Source organism: Sinocyclocheilus rhinocerous, unplaced genomic scaffold, assembly GCF_001515625.1.
Source record: "Sinocyclocheilus rhinocerous isolate Xijiao unplaced genomic scaffold, SAMN03320098_v1.1 scaffold364, whole genome shotgun sequence".
Lineage (NCBI taxonomy): Eukaryota > Metazoa > Chordata > Actinopteri > Cypriniformes > Cyprinidae > Sinocyclocheilus > Sinocyclocheilus rhinocerous.
The window spans coordinates 461,902-482,810 of record NW_015659024.1 but is presented as its reverse complement, the minus strand read 5'-3'; the positions used below and the strand labels follow the sequence as shown (position 1 = coordinate 482,810).

General features: G+C 37.9%; 2 protein-coding genes across 2 annotated transcripts in view; both read left to right on the top strand.

The window, feature by feature from the left end:
* Window positions 1–17,265, top strand: part of LOC107723263 (fermitin family homolog 2-like) — a 65,714-nt gene extending 48,449 nt beyond the window's left edge. Inside the window, exons 7-15 of the mRNA XM_016531830.1 lie at window positions 1,383–1,517; window positions 2,176–2,225; window positions 5,742–5,866; window positions 5,949–6,055; window positions 6,316–6,534; window positions 12,588–12,608; window positions 14,210–14,334; window positions 15,019–15,160; window positions 16,252–17,265. Of these exons, the coding sequence (XP_016387316.1) occupies window positions 1,383–1,517; window positions 2,176–2,225; window positions 5,742–5,866; window positions 5,949–6,055; window positions 6,316–6,534; window positions 12,588–12,608; window positions 14,210–14,334; window positions 15,019–15,160; window positions 16,252–16,425 (1,098 nt within the window). The 3' untranslated portion in view covers window positions 16,426–17,265. The remainder of the gene's footprint in view (window positions 1–1,382; window positions 1,518–2,175; window positions 2,226–5,741; window positions 5,867–5,948; window positions 6,056–6,315; window positions 6,535–12,587; window positions 12,609–14,209; window positions 14,335–15,018; window positions 15,161–16,251) is intronic.
* A 2,487-nt stretch (window positions 17,266–19,752) lies between these two features.
* LOC107723262 (syntaxin-binding protein 6-like) overlaps window positions 19,753–20,909 on the top strand; it is a 45,400-nt gene continuing 44,243 nt past the window's right edge. The window contains exon 1 of the mRNA XM_016531829.1: window positions 19,753–19,990. The gene's annotated coding sequence lies outside the window, so the exon portion shown is untranslated. The remainder of the gene's footprint in view (window positions 19,991–20,909) is intronic.

Below are 20,909 nucleotides of genomic sequence, written 5' to 3'. Positions count from 1 at the left end.
TCACACGCTTGAGGTATTCGGCCAATCACAGCACACCTCGCTTTTCAGACCGATGAGCTTTGTGAAAATTGACGCGTTTCAAAAAAGCGGGGAATAGAGGAGAAACAATAATGTACAGTATGTGGAAAAAAAAAATTTTTTTAACTTTAAACCGCATAAACACATTTCATTACACCAAATACACCAAATAATGTTCTTTTTAGCAGCATCATATGACCCCTTTAATTTGTGTTCCGAAGATGAACGAAGGTCTTACGGGTTTGAAACGACATGAGGGTGAGTAATTAATGACAGAATTTTCATTTTTGGGTGAACTATCCCTTTAAAGGGATAGTTTCCGTCCCTTTATTGAAAGTCCGTTCCCACGAAACATTGATGCTTCAAAAAATGAATTACAAAATGTAAAAGTAATCCATATAAATCAAACAGTTTAATCCAAGTCTTCTGAGGACATAATGATTGCTTTGCTTGATGAACAGATTTAACGAGCGCACATATTTGCATGGCATACAAGAACAAACCTCATTGGTACTTGCAGAAGTTAATTTGTGCTTGCATGACACTCACTGGTTCTCTCGCATCCAGCAAACACTTTGAGCTTCTGTTTACCATATAGACCTTAGTCAGTGTAGCATCATATTTAAATTCTGACAGTAATGAAAGAGGGATAGAAATACAGTGCTCATTAGATTGCACAGTTGTTTTTAACAGCGTACCAAATGTTCAGCTGAAGAACATCATTTCAAAAGACTTTCAGTAGACCAAAAAAAACTGTTTTAGCCCATAAAACAATTGTAAACCTTTATACAGCGCATGCCACACTGTAAGTCTAGCCCTCACAGTCTTGTTTTCATCTGGTTAAATTCATTATGGTGTCTACCCTGATTAAAGTCTGATTTGATGTGTAGGGATGGGCGATATCTTATCGTTTGCGATATACCGGTAAAAATAAATGCATAAAAGTTTAAAACCTAAAAAACACATTAAACATGATCATTTGCATTTACCAATTCAGTTTTATTTGACTGGGAAAATCATCTAGTAACAGTGTAGCTTGCAAAATGTGGGACAGAACACGCGTATTTGTCCATCTCAGGAGGTCAAAGTAAATATTTTATTAGTTTTGTTTTCCATGTGTTTTGTAAGAGTTTTGCAGCCCTGAAATTTAGGACATGTGTGAAAGGCTAAATAAATGTTACATTTCACAAATACAAACAAGTTCTAAATAAGTACATTGTAACATTTACAAATTCAGTTTTATTTAATTGGGAGAATGCTAGATGTGGGAAAGGGTTAAGTATTACAATAAGTAATTTACGATATTAATATGATGAATTAGTAAATGGCAACACCGTGTTTATTGTGATTGTTTTTATTTGCAGTACCACATCAACAAGCTGTCCATCATGTCTTCAGACAATCACATGAACAACAGTGAGAAGGAGGTCGATGAGGTTGATGCCGCTCTGTCAGATCTGGAGATCACTCTCGAGGGAGGAAAGACGTCCAACACGCTGGTACTGCAACACATGCACTCTCATGCAATAATAATGCTTACTACTTCCGTTACAGCCACACACACACCTGTAGGCCTTTATCACACTTCTGCATTCGAAAAGCGGAAGCTTCATATATTAGCATGAAATAACTTCCGCTGTAGCCTGTGTCACTCACTGCAGTGCCTATAGCATGGGATGGTTGTGATTTATTGACATACAGTTCATCACCGATACTTCATCTAAACACACCGACCAGGTATGATGAAACAAAGAATAATGGTGTAATGTTATTCTGACGCATATTTCATCATTTATGCCTGCTGTATGTGTATGTGCAGTACTTAAGAGTACAAGTGTTGTTGTTTTTTTATCAAAATGCAAGGATGTAATACAAACAACATCATATTAAAGAGCATAAGAATTAGACAACGTTATACATCACATAAAACATTAATTATGAGGAAAGACTGTACAAATTAAGATTTGTACAGATCAGGCAGAATTGGATATTAATCATAATAAACATGCTACGATAAAAATGAAATCAAAACAGTGTTTTCTGAATCTTCCTCTGGCTGTAACATGAGCAGAGTACAGCTGTTATGCAGACTGTGACAATAAAGACATTATTATACCAAAAACTGTATAACTTTATTAATACACTTTGTGTTCTCAGGGAGACATCACATCCATTCCTGAACTGGCCGACTATGTGAAAGTCTTCAAGTGAGTTGAAGGATTTAAATATTATGTTAATGATGCTAAAATAACACTTATATAAAAAATGATGTTCATCCCGTAAATAATGCATTAGCTTTTTAATTTTGCCTTTATTTTGTAAGAGTTTTGCAGTTTTTGCAGCATGTGTGAATACAATTTAAAGCCAATTCATGAAAATTATAGAACAAATATGAAATAATTGTTAAATTTCACAAATGCATAAAAGTTTAAAACCTAAAAAACACATTAAACATGATCATTTGCATTTACCAATTCAGTTTTATTTGACTGGGAAAATCATCTAGTAACAGTGTAGCTTGCAAAATGTGGGACAGAACACGCGTATTTGTCCATCTCAGGAGGTCAAAGTAAATATTTTATTAGTTTTGTTTTCCATGTGTTTTGTAAGAGTTTTGCAGCCCTGAAATTTAGGACATGTGTGAAAGGCTAAATAAATGTTACATTTCACAAATACAAACAAGTTCTAAATAAGTACATTGTAACATTTACAAATTCAGTTTTATTTAATTGGGAGAATGCTAGATGTGGGAAAGGGTTAAGTATTACAATAAGTAATTTACGATATTAATATGATGAATTAGTAAATGGCAACACCGTGTTTATTGTGATTGTTTTTATTTGCAGTACCACATCAACAAGCTGTCCATCATGTCTTCAGACAATCACATGAACAACAGTGAGAAGGAGGTCGATGAGGTTGATGCCGCTCTGTCAGATCTGGAGATCACTCTCGAGGGAGGAAAGACGTCCAACACGCTGGTACTGCAACACATGCAATCTCATGCAATAATAATGCTTACTACTTCCTGTACAGCCACACACACACCTGTAGGCCTTTATCACACTTCTGCATTCGAAAAGTGGAAGCTTCATATATTAGCATGAAATAACTTCCGCTGTAGCCTGTGTCACTCACTGCAGTGCCTATAGCATGGGATGGTTGTGATTTATTGACATACAGTTCATCACCGATACTTCATCTAAACACACCGACCAGGTATGATGAAACAGAATAATGGAGTAATGTTATTCTGACGCATATTTCATCATTTATGCCTGCTGTATGTGTATGTGCAGTACTTAAGAGTACAAGTGTTGTTGTTTTTTTATCAAAATGCAAGGATGTAATACAAACAACATCATATTAAAGAGCATTAGAATTAGACAACGTTATACATCACATAAACCATTAATTATGAGGAAAGACTGTACAAATTAAAAATATTATTCACATTGTTTGCATGCACTTACAATCTCCAGTAAAGTATTACAAATTGAAGTCATTCAAATAAAGGATTATTATTCAGAAATACCTGTTTTGATCATTTTAAACAAGTGCAATGATTTGCTAGCATTACATTGCAGGCAGAAATGGATATTAATCATAATAAACATGCTACGATAAAAATGAAATCAAAACAGTGTTTTCTGAATCTTCCTCTGGCTGTAACATGAGCAGAGTGCAGCTGTTATGCAGACTGTGACGATAAAGACATTATTATACCAAAAACTGTATAACTTTATTAATACACTTTGTGTTCTCAGGGTGACATCACATCCATTCCTGAACTGGCCGACTATGTGATGCGATCGAGGGAAAGATGAATGTGGCCAAGTACAGGGATATCCTGGACGAAAACCTTCTCCAGAGTGCTCAGGACCTCAGACTGGAACTAAGGTTTACCTTCCAACAAGACAATGACCCTAAGCACACAGCTAAAATAACGAAGGAGTGGCTTCACAACAACTCTGTGACTGTTCTTGAATGGCCCAGCCAGAGCCCTGACTTAAACCCAGTTGAGCATCTCTGGAGAGACCTAAAAATGGCTGTCCACCAACGTTTACCATCCAACCTGATAGAACTGGAGAGGATCTGCAAGGAGGAATGGCAGAGGATCCCCAAATCCATGTGTGAAAAACTTGTTGCATCTTTCCCAAAGACTCATGGCTGTATTAGATCAAAAGGGTGCTTCTACTAAATACTGAGCATTTTTCAGTTTTTCTTTTTTAATAAATCTGCAAAGATGTCAACAATTCTGTGTTTTTCTGTCAATATGGGGTGCTGTGTGTACATTAATGAGGAAAAAAATTAACTTAAATGATTTTAGCAAATGGCTGCAATATAACAAAGAGTGAAAAATTTAAGGGGGTCTGAATACTTTCCGTACCCACTGTATATATATATATATATATGTGTGTGTGTGTATATTAGGGATTTTTTTTCTTATCAATTTAACGCATTAATTTAATTAATTGGTTATATTAAAAAATGTGCGATTAAAATATTTTATTTACGCACCCACCCTAGACTAATGTAGGTCATCTTACATTTCATACAGTTGATTGGTGATGAACATGATGCAGGGCATCAACTCACAGCGTGATGTAGCCTATAGAATGCAGTTATTTGCCCCTAAAATTCAAGATAAATTTGCCCCGTATGAGTTTTTGTCTCATATTTATATCATATGATGTAGTTAAGCAATATCACACGAGTGCTGTTCTTGTCACAAATAGCGTGTGATATGATTTTATACAATAGTTCAATAATTAACGGTTGACAACTTAATATTGTGTTATATTTTAGACAAAAATGATCTTGCTTAATTTTGCCAACGAAAATATTACCTGTAAAGCCACTTCAGAACTGTTTTGCATCTCCGAGCAGCACAGCAGTGTTTCGTTTCTGAGTGAATTTGTGTTTAGAAGGAATTGGTGAACTAATGAGTCGATGGCCTGTTCATAAAGAGAGCCATTTACTTCATTCCTGAATGAATCAGTTGTTTGAATGACTCAAAGACTTACTCCATTAAGACATTTACTGCCACCTACTGACAGATTCTTATTTAGAGAATCATTTCATTGAAAAATATTTTCATATTAATCAAAAATATGAAAATAAAGATCTATATTAATTAAAAAAAACAAAAAAAAACGAATTAAAGGGATAGTTCCCCCAAAAATTAGAAGTGAAAACATTTCTTCCTAAAGCTACTTTTTGTAAAGTCTGTTTGATGCGGTTCTCATTTAACACGATAATGGCTTTAAAGTATCTTTTGTGGGTCATTTCTAAGCCAGATTTGTTGTGTGAATAATTTGCGATTAATTCGATTAATTAATCGCCACATCGTGTAATTAATTCGATTAAAAATGTTAATGACTTGACAGCCCTAATATATATATGTACAGTATATAGACTGTCTATATATTAGTCTATTAAAGTGTAAATGTAGTCATTTCCATAACACTAGTGGCAGCAAAATTAAATTAATTTAATTTAATTAATTGGCTAAGCCAATGGTGATAATTCCTGCCTGTTTGCCCGGAGGTTTTAGTTGGAAGTGGTTGAAATGCTAGTGGCACAGATATTACACACTACAACTTATTATAATGTGCTTGTATTCTGCTATATTGAATATTGAAAGAGTGGACGTCACAGAGCTGATCAACAGTAGAGAGTCATTTCCCTTTGATGTTGTCTAACTTTTACTTGCACCTCAGACCAAAGAAACTCACTCTGAAAGGATACAAGCAGTACTGGTGCACGTTCAAGGACATCACAATCTCCTGCTACAAGAGCCGCGAGGAGGCCCACGGCACACCGGCGCACCAGATGAACCTGAGAGGTGACCGCTCGCGACAGACACGGTCAGAAACGCTGTTTGTTTACCTCATCAGCGCTGCATCTCATCCGCTGTTTCTCTGTAGGCTGTGAAGTCACACCAGATGTGAACATTTCCGGTCAGAAATTCAACATCAAGTTGCTAATTCCTGTAGCAGATGGTATGAATGAGATCTGGCTGCGGTGTGATGCTGTGAGTGAGACACTTCTATTGATTGCCACACATTATTGTGCAATAAATCACCTCACATCTTCATTTGTCTTTATAAGGAAAAGTAGCATGTTACTTGACTTGCTACTTAAAAAGTAATTATACGAACTCATCAGGGTTATTATAGTTAACTAAAACTGAAACTATAAAAAATTGCTACTTGAAAAATTTAAATAAAAATCTCAGTGATACTAAATGAACACAGGCACTCAGAGGTTCAAACTCCTTTCCCTGTCCTTCAGGAGAAGCAGTACGCTCAGTGGATGGCAGCTTGCCGTTTGGCCTCCAAAGGGAAGACGATGGCAGACAGTTCCTACAACTTAGAGGTCCAGAACATTCTGTCCTTCCTGAAGATGCAGCACATGAATCCTGATCCTCAGATCATAGAGCCCATCACCATCGACATCAACCCTGAGTGTCTGGTGTCTCCACGATACCTGAAGAAATACAAGAACAAGCAGGTAAATGAGAGATCAGTCTGCCGCTGCAGCGCAGAATACAGACCGACACTGACGGCAGAGAGCTGGAGAGAGACCTATGCAACAATACATAGTAATAAACAGCAATATTTTACGTTTTTTTTTTCTTTTCTACTAATGCATGCTTAATCACATACAGTACCAAATAATTGAAGCCAACAAATTGCTAAAGCCGAGTCATGAAAAAAAAATATTTGTGGAAATGAAAACAGTATTGCCATTTTTGCTACAGATGTTTAAATCAGGTTCAGATATCTCTCTTAATGCTGAAACTGACATACTTGGTCTTTAGCTTCATTGGCAAATAAAAAGCACATTAAAACTATAATATTCATGATGCTAAATTTATATTGAGGAAAAAATATTTGTAAATATACATGATTTTTCAGTTTTTATATGGATTTCTGTATTTTTCAACCGTGAATCGCATAAATCCATGGAAAATTCCTGCATTTTCAAATAAAATACATGTATTTCATGCATGGATTGCTTGTAACAGCACTGCATGGCACCATCGCGGCCCTTTGTGTCTCAGCCAGGGTCTGAAATGAACACAAATGTGAGTAAAAATCTCAGCTGTGCAGTTGCTTTCAAAGTGAAGCACAGCACTGTGTTCATTTACACGCGAGCAGCTCACGATCTGATGTTTTCAGCATCTCAAAGCGGCTCGTTTCACAGTAAAGGCTGCTCCATGTGAACTCCGTCTTTGCAATTGCTGTAAGTTTAGGTTGCTTATGTGCATTTGAAAATGTAACATGAACCAAAAACACTCCCAGATTTGTAGAGAGAATTGTTTATAAATAATAAATATTAGTATTTTAACTTTACTGTTGTCTTATAATTTTTAGTTTACTGTACAATAGCAATAACAATGTTTTTTTTAATTGATTATATATATATATATATATATATATAATTTTTAATAATAGTTATATTGAAGGGGGAATATATATATATATATATATATAAATGTATATATAAATGTTTTTAATAATAGTTATATTGATTTTCCTTTTTTTCCTTAGCTGATCACATGCCTACATACTAAATAAAGGTCAAATATTAAATACATACCACATTTTAAATATCACCAAGTCCTACTTGGTAAATGGTAATAGTAAGAAAAAATATTGTACAAAACAAAACCATCTTTTTCTAGCACTCATCATGATATGGATATGCAGAGTGTCCAGTGAAATTTCTCAAAACAATGTAGTTTTTGATTGAAAAACAAGAGTAAAGTGAAAGTATGTAGGGAGGGCTCCTGTGTGGGAGTCGACAGACGGCTCCTGTGTGCTGCTGCTGGTGTCGTCTTACAGTGGCCCTGGACTCAATCCAGCTCCTGTGATGCTGGGGGATGGTGGGCTTCCTGTCCTCACATCTCACTCGCTCCCCCAGCAGCTTATCGCTGGGAGAAACTTAGAGGAGCTGGGGTAGGGTCTTCAGAAATAGGCGGGAAAAAATACAGGAAACAAGCCGTGCCTGGGAATGTGGAGAGGCGGTCCGGGAAGAAGACAGTAGTTTGTTTGTGAGAGCGACGTCAGAGTTCGGATGATTTCTGAACGCGTTTATCCCTGCGTTACAAGCTCAATTTATTTTCTTCAGAGGCTTCCTCAGGGATTTTACTCCCAGAGGACGTGGGTCAGTAAGCACTGAACTTTGGGAAACAAGGATAGATGACTTTCTCACTTAACTTCCAGACTCGACAGGATCAGGAAGGCGGATGTTGTCATCCAAATGGTGGGGAATTTCAGAGGTCTCTCTACTGTAGTGTTCTTGGGTTTTAAACGTGTGTGGCGCCACCTTGTGGAGTCAAGGGTGTATAGTTTGGAGTGTGATGAAAACATAGGTTAATCATAAACTACAGCTCAGCCATGAACTTTGAACCCATTTTATGTTTAAAATCCTAAACTTTCTAGACTTATACAAATGTACTGATTTGTGTTCAGTACAAAAGATGTCATTAAAGAGTTTTTTTATTTTTTTTATTTGGAGCTTAATGGACAAACCAGAAGAAATAAAAATATAAAAAACAGCTAGATGACAGCAGAATTGGATGAAGCCAAGCCTTGTCTGAAAGTAATTTCTGAAAGCTTCAAGTTTGAAAGTTTTTACTTGGAGAAGTCAAAGTCAGACAGACCAATAAAAACTACTTCAGACCCCATTAGAGTCCTCTAGTGGTTGTTGATTGCCATTGTTAACATGTTGTTGGCATGTTAGATTTTGTTAGCATGCATTAACATATTTTTGTGTTGCATAGTTTTACACATTGCTTTCATTTTTACACATTTTAGCATGTTTCCAATGTGTTTTAGCACGTTGCTGAAATGATTTATGTTGCTAGCATGTTTATTTGTATTTATTTTTTGCATGTTTAGCATGTATGAAATAACATGTTCCTAGCATGCTTTAGCACATTGCTAACAAGTTTTAGCATGATTTAGCAAGCTTTACAATAATAGCATATAGTGCTGGGCGGTATGACCAAAAATTTATATCACGGTATTTTTTCAAAATTATGCCGGTTTCACGATACATGACGGTATTTTTTTTTTTCATGCATGACCGGGTGTTAACCATATTTTCTACTGATTGAGAGAGGAAATACTGCAGTATATTGACTTAGAATGCCCTATTTTACTGTCATGATGAGTGAATATTGTCAAAAAATACCACACTAAATAGTGACTAAACACGACCCCTTTTAATACATGTTAACCAGGAGTCACTCATTTATAATCGCGGCATCGTCTCATAAAATCATCATGCATCTACACTAAAGAGTGGCTATGCGGTTGTTTTGGCTATATAACTTTTTTGTCTCATGCAGCGCACTGCCTGCGTCTGAGTAACAAACAAAAAAAAACAACAAACAAAAAAGTGCATGTGATATCAACAGACGAACTACGCTCATATTTATAATTCCAAACAATCAGTAAGCGACAGGTGCTTGGAAACGCTGTTTTGTACTCATTTATTGACGAGTCGGCTGCAGTGCGGTTAACTGAATGCACTGCTTCTCTGCCGCTCACTGCACAGAACAGACGCCGAGAGAGGTGACACTTCTCCGGGAAAGTCAGACCTCGCGTTCGCGGGACAGCACTGGCGAAATCTTCCAACTGAACCATAGCTAAGGTTATATATATATATATATATATAAATGTATATATAAATGTTTTTAATAATAGTTATATTGATTTTCCTTTTTTTCCTTAGCTGATCACATGCCTACATACTAAATAAAGGTCAAATATTAAATACATACCACATTTTAAATATCACCAAGTCCTACTTGGTAAATGGTAATAGTAAGAAAAAATATTGTACAAAACAAAACCATCTTTTTCTAGCACTCATCATGATATGGATATGCAGAGTGTCCAGTGAAATTTCTCAAAACAATGTAGTTTTTGATTGAAAAACAAGAGTAAAGTGAAAGTATGTAGGGAGGGCTCCTGTGTGGGAGTCGACAGACGGCTCCTGTGTGCTGCTGCTGGTGTCGTCTTACAGTGGCCCTGGACTCAATCCAGCTCCTGTGATGCTGGGGGATGGTGGGCTTCCTGTCCTCACATCTCACTCGCTCCCCCAGCAGCTTATCGCTGGGAGAAACTTAGAGGAGCTGGGGTAGGGTCTTCAGAAATAGGCGGGAAAAAATACAGGAAACAAGCCGTGCCTGGGAATGTGGAGAGGCGGTCCGGGAAGAAGACAGTAGTTTGTTTGTGAGAGCGACGTCAGAGTTCGGATGATTTCTGAACGCGTTTATCCCTGCGTTACAAGCTCAATTTATTTTCTTCAGAGGCTTCCTCAGGGATTTTACTCCCAGAGGACGTGGGTCAGTAAGCACTGAACTTTGGGAAACAAGGATAGATGACTTTCTCACTTAACTTCCAGACTCGACAGGATCAGGAAGGCGGATGTTGTCATCCAAATGGTGGGGAATTTCAGAGGTCTCTCTACTGTAGTGTTCTTGGGTTTTAAACGTGTGTGGCGCCACCTTGTGGAGTCAAGGGTGTATAGTTTGGAGTGTGATGAAAACATAGGTTAATCATAAACTACAGCTCAGCCATGAACTTTGAACCCATTTAATGTTTAAAATCCTAAACTTTCTAGACTTATACAAATGTACTGATTTGTGTTCAGTACAAAATATGTCATTAAAGAGTTTTTTTAATTTTTTTATTTGGAGCTTAATGGACAAACCAGAAGAAATAAAAATATAAAAAACAGCTAGATGACAGCAGAATTGGATGAAGCCAAGCCTTGTCTGAAAGTAATTTCTGAAAGCTTCAAGTTTGAAAGTTTTTACTTGGAGAAGTCAAAGTCAGACAGACCAATAAAAACTACTTCAGACCCCATTAGAGTCCTCTAGTGGTTGTTGATTGCCATTGTTAACATGTTGTTGGCATGTTAGATTTTGTTAGCATGCATTAACATATTTTTGTGTTGCATAGTTTTACACATTGCTTTCATTTTTACACATTTTAGCATGTTTCCAATGTGTTTTAGCACGTTGCTGAAATGATTTATGTTGCTAGCATGTTTATTTGTATTTATTTTTTGCATGTTTAGCATGTATGAAATAAAAAAACAGCTAGATGACAGCAGAATTGGATGAAGCCAAGCCTTGTCTGAAAGTAATTTCGGAAAGCTTCAAGTTTGAAAGTTTTTACTTAGAGAAGTCAAAGTCAGACAGACCAATAAAAACTACTTCAGACCCCATTAGAGTCCTCTACTGGTTGTTGATTGCCATTGTTAACATGTTGCTGGCATGTTAGATTTTGTTAGCATGCATTAACATATTTTTGTGTTGCATAGTTTTACACATTTTAGCATGTTTCCAACGTGTTTTAGCACGTTGCTGAAATGATTTATGTTGCTAGCATGTTTATTTGTATTTATTTTTTGCATGTATGAAATAACATGTTGCTAGCATGTTCCTAGCATGCTTTAGCACATTGCTAACAAGTTTTAGCATGATTTAGCAAGCTTTACAATAATAGCATATAGTGCTGGGCGGTATGACCAAAAATTTATATCAAAAAAACGTTTCACGGTACATGACGTTTTTTTTTTTTTTCATGCATGACCGGGTGTTAACCATATTTTCTACTGATTGAGAGAGGAAATACTGCAGTATATTGACTTAGAATGCCCTATTTTACTGTCATGATGAGTGAATATTACCCCTTTCAAACAGTGTCGCGTTCCGAACGTTGTTTAAGCGACATACACCGGTATTGCGGTATTTTAAAAAATTCATATCATAACAAAAATAAACACCGGTATTCGGTATGAACCGGTATACCGCCCAGCACTAATAGCATACAATAACTCTTTTCTATAAGAGGTATTGTATGAAGGTTTTGACCCACTCGTTGAAAGTTTACGGAAATGTGGACTTGTTTGGAAGTCTGATACTGGAATTCCGAAAGAAAAGGGTTTTCCGTTAGAAAAGATACAGAGTCAGAACATCCTGAAGGTCTGTGCCAAGTTTGCTGGTCATAGCGACAGGTGGATGGCTAATTTCGCTGGTACTGACCAGTGACAATAAAGAGCTACTACTACTAATAAGCTTAGTAGATCAGCATGTTGGCTGTTAGATATTTTAAACGAGTCAGTCTGACATCAGTGCAAAAACAGCTTCGACTGGATTGTCCCATTTTGATCAGCGAGGATGAATCTACAGTTCGATCACCCCAGTTTGCAGACTACAGTAGTCTTCTGCTCGGTGTCAGATCAACAGTATAGCAGGATCTCTGCTAGTTGACACATTTCTACATCTGCACAATATGTACAGTCAATCCGGCCGGATCTAATGTGATCCCAGTGCAGTGTGTTCCTCTGATCTCTCCTGTCCAGCTGATCCTCGTGGTCCTCCCCTGCTGTATACTCACATGCACACCCTGCCCTTTTCTCTCTCTGTACATTAACGGTTGTTTTGATTCTGTTATTCTGCTTGTTTGCTGCTTTATTCATTTATTTGCTTTTCCCTTGTTTCCTCTCCGTGTTCCTCTTCCTGTTTCCACCCTCCTCAGCCAGGCTTTGTCAGGGACTTGGTAAGTCACTCGTTTGACGGCTGGTAAATGTCCATGACTCACTAACACTGGTGCTGTGTCTTACTCCAGAGATCCTCCCATTAACCACTTTACCGTTTATAGCTGTAGCTCACCCCAAAGCTCACATTTCAACTGATTAAACATTTAAGGTCATGTGTTGAGTCACTGGTGTCTCCTCCAGAACAGCTATCTGCCTGAATGCCGTTAAAAGTCAAATTATGTATAAGCTCTCATGTGGTGGATATTTTTTAGAAATATTCAAATGAATAGAAGCAGCTTGTAGTCTCATGACCTTGAGGCTTTTAATGTCATATTAAACCGTAAATCTGTCAGCCCAGTCATTTTTATCATTTTAAGCATGATTATATCCCAAGATATATTATTATCTTTCACAATTATTTTGTTATAATAATTTAGATGACACAATGCAGTTTTCTACGGACCCCTAAAAGGACATGGTGATGATAGAAAAGTGTTTGCGTTCTCTCACAAAACGTTGACGTTCCCCTGAGAAATTTTGAATTTGTTTGCAAACCTTTGGCACTCCCCAGATGAACTTTGTGTTCGCTTGAAAAACGTTTGTGGTGGAAAAAATGAGTTGTGAGACAAAACTGTATTTCATTGCTTTTGGAAAGAATGCAAAGGTGAATGGAATAGCTAGAGTTTGCTAGAGAGAGCAAATGTGAGAGAACGTAAAGTTTCTCGGGGGAACGCACATTTTTTGCGAGAATATAAAATGTATTGGGCGAATGCAATAGTTTTGCAAGAAAATGGAAATGTTTTGTGAGAGAACGTAAAGTTTCTTGTGCAAATGCAATAGTTTTGGAAGGGAATGCCCAGTAGTTTGCGAAACAACTCATAGTTTCTCAGGAGGACGCAGTACTTTTGCAAGCAAATGCAAAAGCATTGAAATACATTTGTGACCCTGAACCACAAAACCAGTCTTAAGTGTCAATTTTTCAACCCATACTATGTATTGTTGGCTGTTGCTACAAATATACCCCAGCGACTTAAGACTGCTTTTGTCCTCCCATCTCATTTTTTTTCCAACGCCATGTCCTCCTAGGGGCTCTGTAGTTTCTATTATAATCAACACATTTGTCTAATAGGATGTTTAAAATCTTATGGAAATCGTTTTTTGAAAAGGCCGTGTGTTTCATTGACTGACCCTTTCAGGAAGTTTATAGCATGTCACCTGATCCGCTCTGATAGAAGCTTTCATGAGGCAAGTAACTGGTCTGTGGGAGACTCCAGTGACGTCACTCATTTTCTTCTTACGTGAAATGTTTCATGTTCTGGGGAAACGGGGACTAAACGACGGTAGCTGGGATTGCAGTGGCTTCTGTCGATGTATGTTATGCTGCATGTATAGCAGATCATAAGGGATGCTTGAACACGCTGTAACAAGCTGGTCTCGTGTGTTCACTGTGATATTTGTGGTGATTGAATTCAGCATATCATATTGATGTTTCTGGTGTTACATTCTTCTCTGGGCTCGTTTCCTGATGACACTGTGTCCATGTGCTCACTCTGACCTTCTGCTTAAGTTATGATGGCTTACAGCACTTGTGTATTAATTTTCACATATGCATTATTCTCAGATTTCGGCCCGTATTCTGGAAGCCCATCAGAACGTGGCTCAGATGAGCCTTATTGAGGCCAAGATGCGCTTCATACAGGCCTGGCAGTCCTTGCCTGAGTTTGGAATCACACATTTTCTTGCCAAGTGAGTGTCTAAACCTGACCTTTCTGTCTCTCGGATATCTTAATTTAATGTGTGTGTGCCAATAAAACACATGTCCTTTTTACAATTCACAGCTCATTTCCGGTTTTAACATTTTACTCACTGTCATGTTGTTCCAAACCCATATGTCTTTTTTTCTTCTGTGGTGTAATTATTCTTACCCTCCAAGTGAGCTGTTTATCACAGAAACCAGATCATCAAGTCAGTGAGTTGATCTCAAGAACCAGATCAAGCAATTCTTTGTAAAGATCCGGCACAAAAAAAAATTTGTTCACAAATTGGACAATGCTGCTACTTCTTGCATGAATTCTCCAAGTAGAGTTAGGTCAATATTTTCAATGAATAACAACTTTGGAAGGCTTATCAAGAATTTAAGTGCAAAAGTCATATGGGCTACATTATTTACATGGGCTACATAATTTGTCGTGTTGTGCACCATGAAAAAAATGTATACGAGTTTGTAATGACATGAGTGTGAGTAAATGACATAATTTACATGTTAGGGGGAGCTGTCCCTTTAAGAAGTCATTTCCTTATGTCTTCTCCTACATATTTAATTTCCTCTCATTGCACTTTCGTTGTCTTTTCACAAAATCTGCTCGGATAAACACTGAGCCTGTCTTTTTCTGTACTTCTGTTGGTAATTGTTACATTTCTTCAAACTAGGTTCCAGGGTGGCAAGAAAGACGAGCTGATTGGCATCACCTACAACAGACTGATCCGTATGGACGCCAGCACAGGAGACGCCATCAAGACCTGGCGCTTCAGCAACATGAAGCAGTGGAACGTCAACTGGGAGATTAAGATGGTGAGATGCTCTATTTTTTTGGATGTTGTTGATTGTTGCTAATGGTTATGTTGCTATGAACGAGGCTCCATGTTAACGGTTTCATCAGTTAAATGGCCTAGTAACATAATTAAGGCCATTTGTAACTATGGCTTATGCTTGTTCTGATTGCAGAAGATCTGCTGGTCTTATCTGACATACTGTGATTCTGAGTCAAATAATACTATGTGTTGCATGTATGATAAGCACCACAGTAATACAGAAAGCCACATGATGAATCAGAGTTCATCGTAAGTGGTCTGTCCATAAAACATGATGATGCACAGGGTCAGAAACACAAAACACCATCAGGACAACACACCACACTACAATAATGCAATTCACAGAAAACAGAGATATAGATAGAATCAAGATTATTTAAATAAAATATGATAATCATGTGATGGGAATGTTTTAACTCATTTTCACGATAAATTATACAGTAAAAGTTAGATTGATAAATAAACATGGATGAATGAGAAAATAAAGCGTGGGATGGATTTATGTCAATACGGTGGATTTGTGCATCAGGTCCTAAAACAGCAGCGGTGTCTTTGGTGTGATTCCTTGGACTCAAATTATCCTCTTTAAAACCTAGAAAGATGCTTCAAAGTGTTGAAATATATGCATATATTTTTTCTGTTAAATATCATTTGATGCATTAGGTTTTATGGCTCAAGATCCTGAGGATCAGATTTGAGACTCTAAAACATGATTGATGGAGAATCAAGTAAAGCTGAGCTGCTTCAGTCCAGTAAGTGTTCATCTGGAGATATTACTGCAGTTATTCTGACGCTTACTAGATTAAAATCAGTAAAGATTTGACAGCAGATAGACTCGAGCTGAAGCTGAACGTTTGTACAATTACACTAAAAGAGCTTTGACTGCAACTCTAAACTATCAATCAGAGACAGAAGACATGAGGAGATTGAGTGTGAAACTGGTTTAACAGCCACGTTTTCATCATGTTGATCATTTAGAGGCTTTATAGGTTTAACATACAAAAATGGACACTCATCACCTTGAAGCCAAGATCAGCCGCACTCATCAGCATCTGCTCTGCTCTCACACAGGTGACGGTGGAGTTTGCGGACGAGCCCAGTCTGGCGTTCATCTGTGCCGAGGTGGACTGCAAAGTGGTGCACGAGTTCATCGGCGGCTACATCTTCCTGTCCACGCGTGCCAAGGACCAGAACGAGTCTCTAGACGAGGAGATGTTCTACAAGCTGACCAGCGGCTGGGTCTGAGCGCCGCAACACTTCATCCTGCTACTTTCACACTTCTTCTTCTTCTTCTTCTTCTTTCTTCTTCTCTCTCTCTTTAACCACTCCATCGTGGCCGCATCATAATTGTTTGAAAACTGATTTTTTTTGTAATTCTGTTTATGCTTCCCTCCAGAAGTGATTTGAGATGAAGCATTAGTAGCTGACCGCTATATATGACCTTTGACCCTCAATAGAAATACGCCAGCTTTGTGCACCGCCGAAATACCAATTATTTATTTGTCACTAATTTACGTCGTCTCTCTGGGTAGCTGTCGAATGTGCGGTGCTCGTTTGTGCCTATTAATCTGTAATGATAACTGTCGCATTAAAGTGACGTCATAGAGACACTAGAAGGAAATGTTACACTAGCTTTAACGTTGCTGCTTCTGAACGCTCTCGTCCGATGGGTAGATGACACTACACTTCAGCTCGGCAGTCTTTGGTCAAAAACCCAATCAGTTTGGTCCTTTCTAAGCACTTGGAAGATAAGCTGTCGCTTGAAGGTTCGTGTGTTCAACACTACATTACATGTAATGAGACCGATATTTTTTTACACTTTGAAGGAGAAGAGTTGTCCACTTTTTTTTTGTAGCAACATAGGAGAACGTTTATGAATCTGTGGCTCCACAGTCTGCTTTTGAAGGTCATTATTGATTTCCCGTTGTAGGAAGTTTCTTTTTATTATGAAGTCTGTTATTTTATTCATCATGCTTTATTGTGAACCAGTATAGTATTATTCAAAAGCGTTTCTTTAATACGCACCAGCAATAGGTCACAAACCATGCAATTTCCTTTTTTTTTCTTTTTTTTTCAAAATGAAGGATCGCTAAATGAAGTATTAGATTTTTTTTATTTTTTTTTTGTATCTAATGTAAAAAACACAGGTTTAAAAAAAAAAAACATTGTACAGTTATTTTGTTGCTGCTTTTTTCTGTCATTTTTGGAAGTGTATTTTTTCCAGAAGAGAGGGGGGAAAAAACCCATTTTTTGACATTTATGGATTGGTGCCTGACGATCTTAAAGACTTTTAGAAATATATATATAAGTGCATATGAAGAAGTGCAAGAAGTCTGGAGCTCCTGGCTGGAATAAAATCATGTCGATTATATCTCTGATGAGGAGGAGCTTCGGGTGGTTTTATTTAGTTTGTCCTGCCTTAACTGATGAATATCCACACTCATTTGATTCTGCTGCAGGAGCGTATAGCCTTTCTGAACGTGTGCCATACACTTCAACACTAATGAAGCACAGCAGAATGGCTCTTTCTGTGCCTGTTTAGTGCATCACTTCTTGTCAGTATTGTCTCCTGATGTTTCTCCATATGAAGGTGGTTTCAGAGCCAGAAATCACGATTTTTTTTGTTTGTTTGTTTTGTTTTTCTCAGATGCCAGCAGTGCGTTGCATGGCCTGCTGTTTTAAGATTGTAAAAATGCCATTTACCTGACAAATAAATAAATAAAATCATTTTTATTTAAAATCACAAGAGGATGATTCAGTGTGGTTTTCCCATCATGCAGGCTGTAATGGCCCGTCTCCTCCACAAGAGAGCAGTCTTTAACAAAGTTTGCAATTAGAGCTTAAAACTCAAATAAGTGGCTTAACTCAAATTTGGAGCAGGTTTACTGTCAGCAGTGGCTTGTATCTCTCTATCTCACAAATCAGGGGTTTCAACTATTATTTAGACAGTTTGGTAAAGGCATATTAAATGAATAGAAAAGAAGGCAGCTCATCAAATATTTAGTTTGATTTACTAAGGTAGCAATGCAGCATGCTGAACATTATTCTGTTTAAAGGGATAGTTCACCCAAAAATTAAAATGTGATGTTTATCTGCTTACCCCCAGCGCATCCAAGATGTAGGTGAATTTGTTTCTTCAGTAGAACACATATGATGATTTTTAACTCCAGCCGTTGCAGTCTAAGAATGGTTGATGTGAGAGAATAGAAAGTGAGAAAATAGAATGGCATTATTTTACTTATATTTTACTGTCCGCTGTTATGCTAGGTCTACATTGATATTGTCAAGAAAGACATTTGCCCCCAGTTTCACAGACTAGGCTTAAGCTTAGTCCCAGACTAAAATGTAATTCTGAGCTGTTTCAACTGAAAGAAACTTGCACTGATCAAGCTTAAAACATATCAGTGCCCTTGTTTTGTCTCAAGATGCACACCAGTAAGGTTTTTTCTAAGGAACATTTATAAAAGATACTTAAATGTCCTAATTGAACTATGGCCTAAACCTGGCTTAGTCTGTGAAACCCGGCCTTAATGTTTGACACGACTTTTTATGTTATGCAAACTGTTATTTATATAACATATCTGACTAACTAAAAAAAAAAAAGCACCATTTCCATTACTTTTCCTTGTATGGAACATAATACTCTTGGTTTTCCATGATTTTTCAGTAGCCCCTCACTGCAGAACACAAGATCCAGGGGGGCGGGGTTGGATCCACATCTAGGGGGTGGAGACGGGTGGGTTTAGGGATCAGGGGGTGGAGACGGGTAGGTTTAGGTATATGTAAGGTGGGAGGAGTTGGATCTGGACCATCTCTGATTTTTCCATGATAGTTCTCTCCCCAAATGTCTTTACTCCTTTAAAATGTGTGCAGCGTCTTCATGGAAATGCCACTTCTGTGTGCTTTTAAGGAAGGAGTGATTTTGTGTGTGTGAGAGTGATTGTGTGTGTGTGTGTGTGTGAGAGAGAGTGTGTTTGTGTGAGTGATTGTGTGTGTGTTTGTGTGAGTGATTTTGTGTGTGTGAGAGTGATTGTGTGTGTGTGTGTGAGAGAGAGTGTGTTTGTGTGTGTGTGTGTGTGTGTGAGAGAGTGAGTGTGAGAGTGATTGTGTGTGTGTGTGTGTGTGAGAGTGAGTGTGTGTGTGTGTGTGTGTGTGTGAGAGAGTGAGTGTGAGAGTGATTGTGTGTGTGTGTGTGTGTGAGAGTGAGTGTGTGTGTGTGTGTGTGTGTGTGAGAGAGAGAGAGAGTGTGTGTGTGTGTGAGTAATTGTGCGCGCGTTTTTGTGACGTATGAGGACACAAATTTGTATAATTTGAGGAGACTTGTGAGGACATTACCCCATGTCCCCATTTTTCAAAACGCTTATAAATCATAGTTTTTTTGTTGTTGTTGAGAAAGTAAAAATGCACAAAGTCTCCTGTGAGGGTAGGTTTAGGTGTAGGGTTGGTGTAGGGCAATAGCACATACAGTCTGTACAGTATAAAACTCATTACGCCTATGGAGAGTCCCCACAATTCACAAAAACACACGTGTGTGTGAGAGTGTGTGTGTGAGAGAGAGAGAGAGAGAGTGTGAGTGTGTGTGTTTAATGCCAGTCCGATAAGAAGTGCAGCGCGTCTGATCCACGTCACTCACACTCAGTCCAGCAGCTGGTTAGTGCTGTCGAGGCAGTGCGCACTACAGAGTGAACACTGATCTCCGCGGATACAGTGTGACAGGAGAAGCGCGGGTTCAAACCTTGTCCGTTTGCAGATGGAAAAAGCAGCAGCGCAGACGGAAGGCGACAGAATAACGCTGAACACACAGTGAAAGGTAAGAAAAACACCAGATCTGCGGTACAGTAGTCTACTAGTGATGTATTTGATCTGTAGTGAGGGGGAGGAACACTTATAAGTCTTATGAAGATGTTGTGAAACTCTAAGTAGCAAGTAAGTTTTATTTTCCCCCTGTGTGACCGAACGCGAATCTCGTTCTTAAAAACCGCTCAGTTGCTCTCAATCACATCTTTATGAAACGAACACAATGCGCTCTGTTGTGTGTCTGGCGACAAACACCGACGCTCCGAGGACTGGAGTTATACTAGCAGCTGTTCACCAGGACTCACGCTCTACTACTGAGAGCCTGGTCGATATGCGACATTGCAGCTCATTGTAATTGTAGATGAACACCACAGTAGGAATGAATGTTTGCAGAGAAACAACAAACTTCTCATTAAACACCGACTTGGGCTTCGTTTCGAAATCTTGTCAGCTGTCTGTCTAGACAGCATCACGAGACGCAGCCCAAAACCTCAGGAAGCGAAACACGTTTTCACAACATTGTATCTTGGATGCAGTTAGATTACATCACAAGATTGAAAACTAGAAACCATATTTATAATAATAACAATTTAACCCTAAAAATAAATCAAATCAAATAAAATGCAATTTACATGTCGGAATTACCAAAAATGTTAGACTAAATAATTTATATTATACTTATAAAATGAAGTTTTTTTTTTTAACTCATGCAATGAATTTGTTTCTTCATCAGATTTGGAGAAATGCAGCATTGCATAACTTGCTCACCAATGCAGTGAATGGGTGCCGTCAGAATGAGAGTCCAAATGTGAGGATGGCTGCATGTTTCTTCATGGTGAGTATATGTAACTTTGTTACGCTAAAATTGGGATATTCTACTTGTGGGCAGAATATGTTTGTTGAATGTGTTATCAGTAGATGTGGTTACCTTT